Here is a 15,132-nt window from a genome sequence, read left to right on the forward strand (position 1 = left end):
TATCCTACATACTAGCACCCATACTACAGATGCTAAGACTAATACTTTATTTCCAGCCTTATTAATTTGCTGTCATTTTCAGACCATGTTGCTGCTGTCTCTCGCTTTACACAACATAAGAAAAATCAGACCTCACGCAATACACCAATTTCTCTTCTCAGGGACTGCAGTGCCCTCCTAGCAGGTCTTCCAACCACAGCGAAAGGGAAAATGGCAGTAAAACAACGACATGTAGTATTCACATTTTACAGAAATCAAACTCCGCCTCAGAGTTTTGTATCTCAAGACATCTCCATCCTTTTTGACATGTTCCTTTCCTGATAAATTTGATTCAGTGTTCAAGTGACTGAATGACATCAGTCTCTGGATGTCATGAAGTTTCCTGCAGCTTCACAGAGAAAAGACTCATATGTTCAGGATTAAAGGCAGCAGGTCTGCACCCACTTTGAGTCTTGGTCCCTTAGAACCACGACCACGTCAAACACCTGGGAGTTATTACTGATGCTCACCTGAGAGTCATCAGTGGTTTATCTCTGTGGATTAAAAACTGTCTGTCCTCCACGTTAGTCCAAACTGAAACATCAGCAGCTGTTGGGTGGTTGTGGTTAAATATGGTTCAGACCTTCATGTTTCCCTCAGGGTGAACTGTAACAACTTTTCTTCTAGTGGCATCATCAGGTCAACATGTAAATGTGTCCAACACTTTGCTTTATGACCAACTGATGTTGTTCCCATCAGCGTCAGCTATACAGAAAGTGAAGCTCTGTGATTGGCTGTTTGGTAGTGAAATGCACCCTGGGAGTTGTAGTTGATGGCCCTCTGTCAGTTTTTACGTTCTCAGGCTTCTGGTAACTCTGACTTTTTGTCACAGCTGTTCATCTTTTGTTGTGAAGATTCAAAAGGAGAGTTTCATGTTGACCCAAACTGTGAGGCTCACATCGTTTCTGAGAAACATGAGGTCGGAAATAACTCCTCACACTACACACCTCAAATTATATATAATATAAATAATACATTTTATTTCTATAGTGCTTTTCAGGACACTCAAAAACACGGATGTGTGTGGGTAGGTAGTTCCAGAGGGAGGTGGCTGCGATGGTTAAAGCTCAGCCCTCTCCAGGTACATTGCTTGGTCCTGAGTGGTAGCGAGAGGAGGTTTGTGTCGGAGGAGGTTATCTGGGAGGGTTGTGGAGGTGGAGCAGGTCTGTGAGTGAGGAAGGTGCCTAGTTATGGGAGGGCTTTGTGGGTTCATGTTCAGAAACTACATGTGACCACTATAAACTGTTGAATCTGTTCACGGATCAGTCGACAGCTTCACCTCTCAGAACCTGAAACAATGCCTCCTCAACTCAAACAGGTCTGAGTGACCACCTGGAGTCAGGATAGTCCTGTAAACTGCTACAGGTGTTCATACAGAGTAACCAATCGCATTGCAGTTTACAGGACTGTCAGGACTCAATAATTAACATTACTGTCCGACTGTGTTTTGTTGCAATGTCAACATGAACATGTACAACACAGACTGTTGGTGATTATAACGAAAATAATGTTAATGATGATAAACTTTGTGTATAATCTGTTGATTGTTTTTGTTCAGTGTGATGACGTGCAGAAACATCCTGAAGTCCAGCAGGACGAAGACGATGAAGCTCGTAAAGGAAGCACACCTGAGGACTGCTGCAGCGACAGTATGAGTCTTTCTGTAGAACCGATGACGATCAGAAGCCAATCAGTGATCAGTAACAGTCTGATAAGTCTGCATGTGTGTTTCAGAGTGTTACCGTTGCTGTCCGTTCCTGGATGTAGACACGTCCCAGGGCAGCGCAAGGATCTGGTCTAACTTCAGAAGAGCATGTTTCTCAATCGTACAACAGAAATACTTTGAAATCTTAATCATCTTCATCATCCTGCTGAGCAGTGGCGCTCTGGTAAACACAAACATGATTATATTCATTCAATACAGATTTAAACAGCTGCTCAGAGCGGACCAGTTCCTTCACATGTTATCTGTCTTCTGAATTTGAGATCAGATGAAATGGTTGTAAAGGTGGTGGTGTAAGAAGGATGCTGTCGGATAGGCTGGTCAGGGTGGATGTATGAAGACCGGAAAGAGGAGACTCAGAGTGGGGGTTCCGTCTTGGAAGTGGTTTCGTCTGAGCAAGTTACTGGCCCCCAGATGTTACCTAGACGAGACATGAGAGTGGTGTGCAACGAGTTGAATAGGAAGGGATAAAGGGATGAGGGATAAAGGGATGAGGGAAGAGGGTATGGGGGGAATAAGGGGAAAGACGAACGGATGAAGATGAGGGAAAGGGAGGGTGGGTCGAGCAATCTGAGACAAACGGTGCCGGCTGAGTAGCACGGGTAGATAGGCTTGACAGGTAATTTGAGGTGTGGTTGAATTTAGCTTTTGAGTATCAATTCTATTGCTAAGTAGATTCACACATATGAGGACTTTTGATAGATTTTAAAAAGTAGTAAAAAATTAAGTATAAAACTGACAAGATATAAAAAAATATAATAGTAACATAAAGAACATGTCCAATGTTTCAGTTTGTGCAGTGATATGCAAAATATGTACATCGAATATACATGTGCAGACATTTACAGTATGTACTGTGCAGGTGTGGGGTGGGGGAACTCCCTGGAACCCCCTCAAGGACCCCTGGGGGTTCCAGAGACCCCACTTTTTGAGAACCACTGCTACTGTATATTGTCCGCATGCTGGGTTGATTTTTAACCCAGTGATTTTTATTGTGATTCTGTCTGATAATGACATGAGTTATAACATGATTTGATTATGGATTAGGGATAACATGTTAAAGTGACATGTTTTTAAAACTGACTAAAAACGATCAGATCTAAAGAGGTTGTCACTAAGTTGGCCACACTGTTGGAATCAGCACGTATATAAATCAGAGTGTCATCGGCATAAAGGTTGATAGTGATGTTCAGATAGAAAGATGTAGATTATTAATATAAATGCTAATGCAAAGAACAACAGAACTTTGAGGCTCAGAAAATGTGTCATTTAATTCTTTAACATGTAAATATGATGCCACTTAGTTTTACTACATTGTGCATTATGAGCTGATAGTTTAGATAGTTTAAAAAGAACGTAGAATTACAAGACCAAAGCTTTGTCTAATAAATTGTATCAAACTGTATCAGGACCAGTGGTGGAAGAAGTACTCAATTTCATACAATTTCAAGTAAAAGTACAGATACCACATGAAAAATGTTACTCAAGTAAAAGTTATCCAGTGTAAACATACTCAAGTACCTGGTTTTAAAAATACTTACGTAATCAAAAGTAAAAGTACTAGACATCAAATTCTATTAATCATACAAAACGCAGTCTATCTTTTTAAATTCAGGACAGGTTTGAATAGAGCATTATAAGTTATAGTAAATCACAATAAGGAAAACTGAGTCACTAGAGGACAAGTGGATATTTCCTATATCTGGGGAGGATAAGTCTGTGTTATTGCTCTGCTGGTGTGGTAGTGTCCCCTTCAGACCGTCTGACAGACACAGAACCTATTTTAGAGTTTGGGTATGTTAAGATGAGACAAGGAGGCGGAAACCAAAACCAACTGAAACACTTCTCAATTCACAATCGCATTGAAAATCCACACATGTTAACTTCAGGACCTTTCATAAAGTGAAGCTCACACTCCCACACAGCAAGGCTGTGTCTGGAATGGTCCCACAGATGTTTCTTGCTGGAATGTGGGAGTTTAATTACGTTCGCATGCATATGAACGCATTTCCATGCGCAACGCGGTCATCTTTTCCAAGCTAGTTTATAAACACCATGGCCCGTCTGCGTTTATTAAACGTAATAGTTATGTTTCACTCAACATTGTTCAGTCACAGTCTGACAAGCAACCAATACACAGAGATGTCAGAAGTCAAGTCTTTGAGTTAGAGTCCAAGTCAAGTCTCAAGTCTCTCGTGATTACGAATGTTGTATCCATTTACAGAGCACAACCATGTAATGTGCAATGCAATTGACGGCTTATTAAATACTGTAAGTCAAAACACTCCCCCGGACTTTTAAACCCAGTGTACCGTTAACTGAATAAAACTGTGACATTGCATAAAAAATAAACCTGTAACCTGTTTAACTTACAGAGCACAACCATGCAGCCTAATGTTCAATTTGTCTACAATTAATGACTTATAAGCTTATAAACTACTGTAAGTCAACAAACCCTGCTGACTCTCAAACCCAGTGTAAAGTTAACTAAACAAAACTGTAAAGTTAAATGGTCAATAAAGCTGTAACCTGTTTTTAACTTACCGAGCACAACCATGTAATGTTCAATGGAGTCAATGACAGCTTAAACTACTGTTAAGTCAACACATCCCCCACTCTCAAACCAGTGTAATGTTATAACTAAATGAAACTGTAAGGTTACAATGATCCACAATAAACCTGTAACCTTTTTCTAGTCAACGGTAATAATTAATGTGATGGCAGCCAGCGGGACGTAAATGATAACGTTAATTGACTACCAGTTTGGCAAGTATACAAACGCTCATTCATCTTTTCATAACGAACGACAGTCGGAGTAAACCTCTCGTAGGTCGTAGCTGAAGTAAGAAGCAAGCTAACATGCGTTCAGCACTTCTTTGTTTGGGTCTTGTTGTATGAAGTTTTAAAGCCAAAGTTTATGATGAATGGCTCAGCAGCTGTTTGTTGTCCTCTCTTGTGCGGCCGCGCACAGCTGAGACTATGTGTTACGTAGGCAGGTTATAGGTAACGGAAGGAAGGAATTATGGCAAGCTCATCAGAAGTTTCCTAAAAAATAAACATTGTTCACGAGTCCCGCACCTCGAGTCGAGTCTGAAGTCTTTTGAGGACGAGTCTCAAGTCACTGCGTGTGCACGATTTAAGTCGCACTCGAGTCAGAGTCTCTAACTCGAGTCCCCATCTCTGCCAAGACACAAAGAGACAGGAGCTGGTTAGCAGGACAGACTGCAGCTGCACATTAACATTAGGCTACATGTTATCTGCTGATCTCAGAGTTTGAGAGAAGAAAACACATGTTCACCCAGTTCACTCGCATTGAGTTTTTGTCTCGTTCCCAGAAGGATAAGAGTCCATCTTCATCCCCTCGTCATAGTTGTAAACACTCGCTTTCACCTTTGACATGAGAGTGAGGCGGGGCCGTCCAGCTCTGCGCGAGAGTGACCTGATTTCTATCACTGCGTATGCCGGCGTTGCATCAGCTGGGCAAAGTTGATCCGCGCCGAGTCGGCTTTATCAGTTATACATTTGTTTTTCAGTGCTGCTCCACTCCGAAAAACACTACTTTGTTACTTTCCACCACTGATCAGGACTTTACTGATCCGTCTGCATGTCCTGGTCCTGCCACACCTGTCCAGGTGCTAACACGATTGTGTCTGTGAATAGATGTTTGAGGACATCCACCTGCAGCACCGTCGGGTCTTAAAGACGGTTGTGGAGACAGCAGACCAGGTGTTCACCTTCCTGTTCCTGCTGGAAATGTTTCTGAAGTGGATCGCCTTCGGACTCAAGAAATACTTCACCAACGCCTGGTGTTGGCTCGACTTTCTCATCTTAGATGTACGTACATGATAATATTAGTGCTAATGTACTGCACTGTAGTACTCAGTGTACTACATACAGAAGTGTCCAAAATGAGACACAATGTTCTCTGTAAAGTTGTCAGTGTTCGTTCCTTCAGTGATGCCAACTTACCTGCGACATGTTGTTTCTTCCAGGTGTCTCTGGTGTCTCTGACAGCTGACATTTTGGGATTCTCTCAAGTGGGAGCCATCCAGTCTCTGAGGACTCTGAGAGCTCTGGGGCCCCTGAGGGCCCTGTCTCGCTTCCGGGGCCTGAGGGTGAGAATAACACTAAACACAGACAGATAGTACCTGTACTAGGCATGGGTGTCATGGGAAACGCTGAGTGCAGTAGCAGGTATAAGAGGTGTGGACCCAAACGCAGACCAAAGGCGAAGGATGCAGTTCAGACAGATTTATTAATGCAAAAACAAAACAGGCTTATGTGCAAGCAAAAGCAAAATCCAAAGCTGAGATATATCCAAAAGCAATCCAAAGCACAGGCCGAGAAATCCAAACATGAGGGACTAAAACCATGAAACAGAGAACAGGTAAAGAGAACTGAGGGTTTAAATACCCAGGCAAATGAGCAGGGAGGGAGTGCACAGGTGAACAGCATCAAGTAATCAAACGACAGGAAACAAAGCTAGACAAGGATATAGAACTGAAGACTACAAAATAAAACAGGAAGTAAATGACACGGGAACACACAAGGACAGGGTTACCAAAGTAAAACGGAGAACAACTGCATACCAGGGCAGGGAACAGAGACAGAACCAAACAGGACTACACAAACATGGAGACATAGGACTAAAACACAAGGAGAGAACAGACAGGGCACAGTGATCAGAGGGGGAGCAGACAGAAACTAACAACCAAACAGAGAAACAGACAGAGACTAGGATGAAACAGAACACAAGGTACTGACACAGGAGAAGAAACAAACAGGAGCTGGTACACAGAACAGACTAAAACCTAATCATACAGATAGACTCCAAACTTAACCGGGAAAACAGACCGAACTAGGATCAAACAGAACACAGAGCAGACAAGGTGAAAAAAAACAACAAACACAGAAGCACACAGACCAGGAGTAAACACTAAGACATGAACTAAGGCACAGGACTAAGAACTAAGATAAGAGACAAGACAGATACTAAGTAAATGTAAACATGCGAATGAACAAAATAATAAACAATAAACGGCATATCCTACGGCAGACTTTGTCTTTTTTCGACGGCTGCACTGACTTGAGGGGGAGGAGTCATGTTACTCTCTACGCTGCACACAACCTGCAGGATTCCTGCACAACAAATAAAAAGCAGCTCATAGTGCAGCAACGGTATAACTGAACATTTTAGTGGTTTTGAAACCTTGACTTTTTCACACCGCGTGATACCTTGACACCGGTAACTGGCCAATGCTAAACTATACCGCCCCCTTTACCTGTCTGTGTGCAGCTCGCAGTGGAGGCCGTGGTCCGGACCGTCTGCTCCACGTGGAACATGCTGCTGGTGTTTATGGTGGTCTGGTTGATCTTCAGCATCATGGGAGTGGATCTGTTTGCTGGACGGTTTTATCACTGTGTCAATGAGACGTCAGAGGAATCCTTCTCACCTTCTGTGGTGGACAACAAGACGGACTGCTTCTCTCTGATCAATGACAACTACACCGAGGCCCGCTGGAAGAACGCAAAGTTCAACTTCGACAGCGTGCCGAGTGGTTTCCTGTCGCTGCTGGTGCTGGTCAGTCTGAACACACACAGGAAGTGATTTGCTGTGAGCTAGACAATAAAAGCATCAGGAAGTGATTTGGTGAGACTAAACTTAAGGTTAGACTCTAAAACACTTGAGTGAGCCATGTTTCCACGGTTAAACAATGTTTTTCCTCTGCGTTCACTGCTCAGAAAGTAAGTCTGGTAAAGATCACGTCTGGGAGTCTCCTTCAGTAGCAACTCTCAATATCTGTTTCCATGGTTACAGAGCAAACAGGAACAGACCCTTCATGGTCCTAATTCTAAATGACCAAAATGTAAAGAAATGTAAGCACAAAGCATTCTGGGACGTGAAGCATCTCCCCAACTAAAGGACAGAAAAGGAAATGAACAAAATCCATAAATGAATAACATGATTATAATTTACTGAGACTCAGGTATTTACTGTGAGGCCACACAGGTTCAAATTCGTCTTCACTGAATACACTTTTGCTGTGATGTGAGTGTAAATCTTTGTACTATTGAAATATGCAATAAAGTGCAGCCTCATGCATTTTCAATCACTGTCATCAAAACCTTAGCAAGTGTACATCAGAAAATACTTCAGAAAGTACATAGTTATACTGACCACATGGCTAATCATCGTTTTCGTTAACAATGACACAAGGGCTGTGTCCGAAATCACCCATTACTCACTATACAGTGACCTCGCCATTTTCTAGTGCTGTCCGAATGTATAGTGATAATTATTATACCCTATATAGTTCACTCAGTGTATCCCAGAATGCATTTTGAAAAGTAGTGTACAACCGATGGTCACTAACCAAGCCCTACATACCATCATGCATTGCGCTGATAGAAAACAACAGTCCACCAGCTGATGGTCTGACGGCAATGATGTACTTAGTGATAGCAGTAGAGTCCGACAGTGTGTGAGCTCAATATAGAGTGTGAGCTCACTATAGAGTGCTCTCCATACAGCTCCCCACAGAGGGGGTACGGAGTACTGAATGAGTTGTGATTTTGGACACAGCCAAGCATACATAAAGATTCACTTTTGGGACTGAGGATTTTGAGAAGGTTACAGGCTTTTGCAGGTAAACCCCTGTGTAGTGCTGTTTGTACGATCTGTTAAGGAAGAAATTTAAAAAGAGACTGAGAAAATCTGTAAACCGTCACCAGAGTTTAAAGGTGAGAGTTTGGCTGGAGAACAGTTCAGGTGAGTTAACATTGGAAACAAACTTTATCAATAATAACTTTCTGTGTTGTTTTTCTAACAGGCGACGTCCACACTCTGGACTGACATCATGAACGCAGCTGTGGACGCCAGAGAAGTCAGTATCCGACTGTTGGCTTCAGCTTTTGCCACCGAGCTAACAGCTGCTCAGAGTCCCTGTTTATAAAGGAGCTGCCCCCTGCAGGCAGAGAGCTGTAACTACACTGTGTGTGTGTGTGCAGGTGGACATTCAGCCGGAATATGAGGCCAATCTGCAGATGTACCTGTTCTACATCTGTTTCATCATCACCACCTTCTTCACCTTCAACCTCTTCATCAGAGTCGTCATTGACAACCTACAGAGACACAAGATATGTTTGTTTACTGACTGAGAGAGAGACAGGCAGAGAGACAGACAGAGAGAGAGAGACGGGCAGAGAGACAGAGAGATAGACAGCTAGTTCAACTTTTATCTGTACTGTTTCTTTACTTTCACTTTGTTTGTGTCTTTACTCTGGAAGGAAACCTGTTTTCATGACCGAGGAACAGCAGAAAACTGTGAAGAAACTGTTCTTGGAGAAACCCCAGCATCCTGTCCCCCGACCTCAGGTGGGTTCACTTACTTCCTGTCCCACTGTGCTCAGAGTAAATACAGGTGGGGAGCTCAGGTAAGACCAGGTACCATATTCATCCAGCGAGTCAAAGAAAATCAATCTAGGGCGGTGCGATATGGCAAAAGTTCATGTCCTGATATAGAACATTTTTTACTAAGCGAGGACACCAGGACAAATGAACAACGACACAGTTAGTAATGTAACTAACGTTAGCTAGGCTGTGTTAGCAAAGTCACGCTACTTGCTGCTGCAAAGCTAACATGAGAAGACGAGACTGTCCCAGAGCAGCACCTCTTGCTGCTACAGCTAACATCACAACAGCAGCACGTCCTGGTCAACTACAAAGTAAGCTGTAACGCCACGATGCACGTGTCACTCAGTTGACGTTCTAAGTTGGATTTTAGTTTTACATTGGATATTTGATAGATGTTGAATTCCAACTTCAAACTAACTTCCCTGCGGTGCAAAGCACTGTTCCCTCACCAAAATATTACGGTAAAGTGTGGAACCAATAAACGATAGAGCATTATTGTAAACGATACGTTTTTCTACCGTCAAACGATAGTGTCATATCGCACAGCCCCAGTTGACGTGATATCATCCTGAAATTAGGAATGAAAATAAATGTAACTGCATGACAAACAGTGTAGATCTGCTTTAAATTCAAAATAATTTCAGAATAAAGTGTGAGTAGTTTCTACGTTCCATCTGACCTTTTTCTGTCTCCGCAGAATCGCTGCCAGTCTCTGCTCTTTGACCTGGTGACCAGACCGTGTTTTGAAGTCTTCATGGTGGTGTTGATCTGCCTGAACGTGGTTACTCTGATGGTGGAGACGGACGAGCAGAGCTTGGAGAAAGAAGTCATCCTGTTCTTCATCCACTTCACCTTCATCATCATCTTCTTCATAGAGTTCCTTCTGAAGATCATCGCGCTCAGACAGCACTACTTCAAAGACAGCTTTAACATCATTGACTTTATAGTGATCACCGTGTCCATTGTTGGTGAGTTGGCAGGTTTGATGACTGAAAATTCTCAAATAAACTATTGCTTTGTAGAAAGTCACAGAGCTGATGGGTGACTGCTTTCTCAAGGATCTTAAATGAGTTTTCTTTTGGAGAGGGGTTTATTGATTGAGTGAAAATGTTACGTTCTAGAGTGCAAGCAACAGTTTCGGTAATGGGGCAACGTGTCTCCCCTCTCTCAATACCTCAGTTACTGGTATCCAAACCAAGGAAGAAATACACAAGATTTCTCTGTATGCTGATGATGTTCTTTTATTTCTGAGTAATCCCACATCCTCAGTCCCAGCTAATAATTAATGAATTTTAGGTGTTTTCTGGATAGAAGATGACTTGTAGGAAATCTTTACTACTTGAATTTAAGATGCTCTGATTTATTGAGCTACATTCCTTTTCAGTTGTTTCCTACGTGGTTCAGGTATCAAGGTATCTTTGTTTTTTTTATTCCTGATGATTTGATAAAAATGAATAAAGACCCAGCGGTGAATGAAATTTGAAGATGGAGCCCTTTATCATCATAAGTCCTTAAATGGGTTTGGATTACAAAGATGAATGTTTTACCAAGGATTTTTTATCCAATGCAGGTGTGTCCGAATTATGTTAGGCGTTTTTTAAAATCACTACATTGTATGATTTTGTAAATTTGTGTGAAAGTGTCCCAGACTTAAACTGGAGAAATTTACCGGTGGAAAAATGGGGAATAGCACTTTCCAGTATAATGTACTATCACTGCGTTTTCTCAAATTAGACAAATCACAGAATGGATAAAACATGACCTGCATTCTACATTTATGTATTTAGTAACTGCTGCATGTGATCCTGTCCGTACAGATGAGTCATTTATAAATAATGCAGTTTGTCTACAGTGTAACCCAGAGGAGGAACGGGGTGTTTCACATATCGTCTTTCTTTCCTTTCAGACATATTCTTGACTGAATTAATGGAGAAGTTCTTTGTCACGTCCACTTTGTTTCCTCTGCTCCGAGTGGCTCGTGTAGCTCGTATCCTCCATCTCATTCCCTGTGCCAGGGGTACCCGGACGCTGCTTGTGGCCTTTCTGATGTCACTTCCTGCCCTCTTCAACATTGGCCTCCTCCTCTTCATCATCATGTTCACCTTCTCCATCTTCGGCATGTTTAACTTTGCCTACGTGAAGAAGGAGGAAGGGATCGAGAACATGTTTAACTTTGAGACGTTTGGGAACAGCATCGTTTGTATGTTTATGGTCACTACGTCATCCGGATGGGCCGGTCTGCTCCGTCCCCTCATGAACTTCCCTCCAGACTGCGACCCCAACATGGAGAACCCAGGATCCACGGTCACCGGGGACTGCGTCAACCCATTGGTTGCCGTCGGCTTCTTCGCATCCTACATCCTGCTGACCATCCTGCTGGTGGTCCACATGTACATCGCAGTCATCCTGGAGACCTTCAGCTCAGGGGATGCAGAGACGCTGTGTGAAGATGATCTCCAGATGTTTTATAAGACCTGGAGGAGGTTTGACCCCGACGCCTTGCAGTGCATACAGTACAGGTGAGTCTAAACGCAGTCAAGCATGAATACCTTTCAGAGAATGATAACAATGATCACTTTTTTCAAACAACATGATTCTGTGATTGGATCATTGAGTTGGAGGAAGTTATTGGTTTTATGAGGACGTCAGACTGAAGGTGGATCCAGACACACAAAGCTGTGTGACATTGGTGTAGAAATGAAAAGAAACCTTGTGATTTTCATTATTTGATCATGTAGACCTCGTTCCTCAGGTTTCTGCTCCTTCTTGTCTGTCAAAGACTCGAACATCCGTGCGAGTTTGTGGAAACAATCTTCATGTTGGGTTGTTCAGTCTTTGTTGCTTTAGACGACAGATAAAGATAACATGACGTAAGTCCTGTAAATGGATTCTAATGGACTCTGTCTTCCACAGTGAGCTGTCAGATTTCTGCGACTCTCTGCAGGATCCTCTGAGGATTCCCAAACCAAACACCATCAGACTGATCCACATGGATCTGCCCCTGCTTCCTGGAGACAAGATCCACTGTGTGGACGTCCTTCTCGCACTCGCCACACAGGTAACATCACCTGATCACTAGTTCTTCTTCTTCTTCATGTTCTTTATTATGATTATTCTTCCTTGTATTTGTGCAGGTCTCAGGTGATCCAGGAGAAATGGACTCTCTCAAAACCAGAATGGAGGAACAGTTAAAGGCCAACACACCCAAGGTTTTAAACTTTCTTTCTATTAGAGAGCAGTTTTGAGCTGTGATGTAAAGCCACTGTGTTTAAGCTTCCAGATCCTTCTTTTACATCTAAAGAGAGATTGTGAAGTAGATGGTGTTTTACTGGACTCTTTATGTTCAGCTCTCTAAATTAAAACACTGAGATTTATTTTGAAAGGTAATGTAACAGCTGGTAGTCCTTCCTGTCAGTGACTGGTTGTTGGTAGAAAAGCAGATTCTGCTCCTTCATTCAACACATTTCTCAGATCCGACTTGAACTCTTTCTTTTCCTTCCAGCCCTGAATTTCGCCTGTCAGGCAGAACGTTCAAATCAAATGTTTAGTCTGAGGTTTCAGGAGACAATTTCAGGGGAACCACACAGACTGTCAGATTTTATTTGACCTTCAGCTCGGATTTTTTCTAAGGTGATTTCTAAGGAAAAGGTGTTGAATGGTCATAATATTCAAACATTTATGTAATTTCACCTTTTTTTGGTTAAACTATTGTAACTTCTCTCACAAGAAAGTAGGCGTCATTCAGGGGTTCGTTCTTGCATGAGATTCCACAAGATCCCGTTTCTATGTTTAACAAACTGTCCTGAAGTCAAATGTGCAATGCTCCCTGATTTTATAGTTTCAGGTCTCTGTGAGTTTTGTTATCTGACCGTTTACATGTTCCCCTGTAGTTTTTATGAAAAGCACAATAACCAGTTTTATTTAAATGTTCTCATTTGCTCGATTTGACTTCATTGTGTCCCCATACTTCTGAAATCGAACATACACCAAATCTAACAGATAATTATTGTTGCCTACAGGTGTCATACGAACCCATCAGCAGCACCCTGCAGAGAAAACAGGAGGAGGTGGCGGCGTCGGTGATCCAGAGAGCGTACAGGAAACGCCTCCTGCAGCACGGAGACGCCAAGGAGACTGCGCTCGAGTCTGTGGGTGTTAGCGGTGGTGTTTCAGGTTCTTCTCACCCGGGTGGAGCATTAGAGTGAGTTTACCTCCACACCAGTCGTCCCCCGAACGCTCCCGACTTCCTGCTCGATAAGAACCTAAGGGAGTCCTGCTCACCTGTGGACTGAGGGAACTCACCTGTGGACTGGCCTCCCCGTTAGCTTCTGCAGACGACAGCTTGTTACACCAGCACAGATCCTGAACATCAACGACTGAACTGAAAATATGCTGCATGTATTCCTTCGCTGCCTTCCTGCTTTGCATTTAAACACATTTTATTGCTGCAGTTTAAAACCTTCCAACAAAGCTCACAGTGACAGGTCCGCTGAGACACTGTATTTAACTTCACTTAAGTAAAATAAGTACTAATCCAGGTTACTGGCAACACTTAGACATCATGTACTAGTATCATGTTATGAGTGATTTGAGACTGTAGGCTGTTAATCCATCTCCTCTTGTCGTTTCAAAAGTCTCGTGCCAGATCAGACTTTCAGTCACACCTCTGCGTCTCTGTTGGGCAGATCAGAACTCTTTGGTTTCGGGCTTCCTTTGGTTTCCTCCAGTCCAGGTGGCGGTTTTGTGTTTGGGAACTGACAAAAACACCTGAAGAGGAAACCTCAGCTGGACAGAGTGAAACCCTCACACCCAGATGTGGTTTAAGCGATCAGACTCTGCAGTCAGAGATCTGATCCACCTGACACACATGGAGGGCCCGGATGACCAATCACAGAGTTGCGCTTTGATGTGACATGTAAACAAAAGAGAAACAGTCCTTCACGATTCCACAAACATTTAAACCAGGCTGAGAGTCTGCAGCCGAGCGAGCAGCAGATAAAAACCTGACTGTCTGTTCTCACTGCAGCTGTCTCTCAGATCCTGGGATGTTATTCTCCAAATATTACGACATTTATATTCATTTAGCTGACACTTTTATCCAAATCGACGTACAATTGCTTTATATGTCAGAGGTCGCACGCCTCTGGAGCAAGGGGGGTTAAGTGTCTTGCTCAGGGACACACTGGTGGACGTGTCACAGGGGGGGATTTAACTCTCACTCTCACTCTGAGATTTGTCTCTCACACCAAAGGTATGCGTCACCACCCTTATCCACTGTTTTTAAATATAAATATAAAAAAGGCATTAGCAAAGTAACATTAGCATTAATGAAACATTACATTAGCACTAACAAAGTCATGTTAGCGTGGAGGAGTTTATATGTTTGAGTCAGATCTGATCTAAACGTTTATTCCTCGGAGGCCAACATGTTCTGCTCTCACTGCTGATGGTAAAAAGAGTTTATATATGTTTCAAAGTCACAAAACAGATCACTTAGAAATCCCTGCATGTTTCGCTCTGCTATACTTATTAAGGTAACTACCAGTGAATCCACCAGGTGGCGCTGCTCCCTTTGACATACAGAGACCAGGGACAGGAGAGAGTGGATATAATGCTGATCTTCTGTTTTACTAAATAAAGTGCATTTGAGTACCTTTTCTTTATGAAATGTATCGTTGTGATGATTATTATTAGAGCAGCATGAAGCGTCTCAGTCTGGATCGGACCTCCAGGGGCCTCCAGACCAGCTTCAGAGCTCCTGATCTCTGCTGGGGGTATGATCACCATCATTTCTAAACACTGTAAATATCACAGTCCCATTAGTTACACTCTTTCTACTACTTTTTAACTCAAAGAGCTCCGACAGGTTCTGGATTTTGAAAATTAAACTAGCATTAATATTGTCCATTCAGTTAACTTTGGGATGCAAGTTATCAGAAGAAAAATGGCGTGTGTG

The 15,132-nt window shown here is 42.7% G+C and overlaps 1 protein-coding gene and 1 long non-coding RNA gene across 4 annotated transcripts in view; one reads left to right on the forward strand and one right to left on the reverse strand.

The window, feature by feature from the left end:
- LOC123962409 (sodium channel protein type 4 subunit alpha B-like) overlaps nucleotides 1–14,839 on the forward strand; it is a 35,064-nt gene extending 20,225 nt beyond the window's left edge. For all 3 annotated transcript variants that reach the window (XM_046038512.1, XM_046038513.1, XM_046038514.1), the window contains 13 exons: nucleotides 1,598–1,688; nucleotides 1,774–1,928; nucleotides 5,423–5,596; nucleotides 5,755–5,877; nucleotides 7,059–7,343; nucleotides 8,593–8,646; nucleotides 8,771–8,899; nucleotides 9,042–9,137; nucleotides 9,874–10,144; nucleotides 11,083–11,695; nucleotides 12,090–12,234; nucleotides 12,311–12,385; nucleotides 13,196–14,839. In XM_046038512.1, coding sequence (XP_045894468.1) covers nucleotides 1,598–1,688; nucleotides 1,774–1,928; nucleotides 5,423–5,596; nucleotides 5,755–5,877; nucleotides 7,059–7,343; nucleotides 8,593–8,646; nucleotides 8,771–8,899; nucleotides 9,042–9,137; nucleotides 9,874–10,144; nucleotides 11,083–11,695; nucleotides 12,090–12,234; nucleotides 12,311–12,385; nucleotides 13,196–13,381 — 2,397 coding nt within the window. In that variant the 3' untranslated portion in view covers nucleotides 13,382–14,839. The remainder of the gene's footprint in view (nucleotides 1–1,597; nucleotides 1,689–1,773; nucleotides 1,929–5,422; nucleotides 5,597–5,754; nucleotides 5,878–7,058; nucleotides 7,344–8,592; nucleotides 8,647–8,770; nucleotides 8,900–9,041; nucleotides 9,138–9,873; nucleotides 10,145–11,082; nucleotides 11,696–12,089; nucleotides 12,235–12,310; nucleotides 12,386–13,195) is intronic.
- Nucleotides 6,730–9,100, reverse strand: LOC123962411. The gene is made up of 4 exons (XR_006822931.1): nucleotides 9,019–9,100; nucleotides 8,813–8,884; nucleotides 7,045–7,349; nucleotides 6,730–6,901 (listed from the first exon to the last, which is right to left on the reverse strand). It is a non-coding gene; the product is annotated as an uncharacterized LOC123962411 (long non-coding RNA).
- Nucleotides 14,840–15,132: the final 293 nt, after the last annotated feature.

The sequence above is a fragment of the Micropterus dolomieu genome, linkage group LG22 (genome assembly GCF_021292245.1).
Source record: "Micropterus dolomieu isolate WLL.071019.BEF.003 ecotype Adirondacks linkage group LG22, ASM2129224v1, whole genome shotgun sequence".
NCBI classification, from domain to species: Eukaryota; Metazoa; Chordata; class Actinopteri; order Centrarchiformes; family Centrarchidae; genus Micropterus; species Micropterus dolomieu.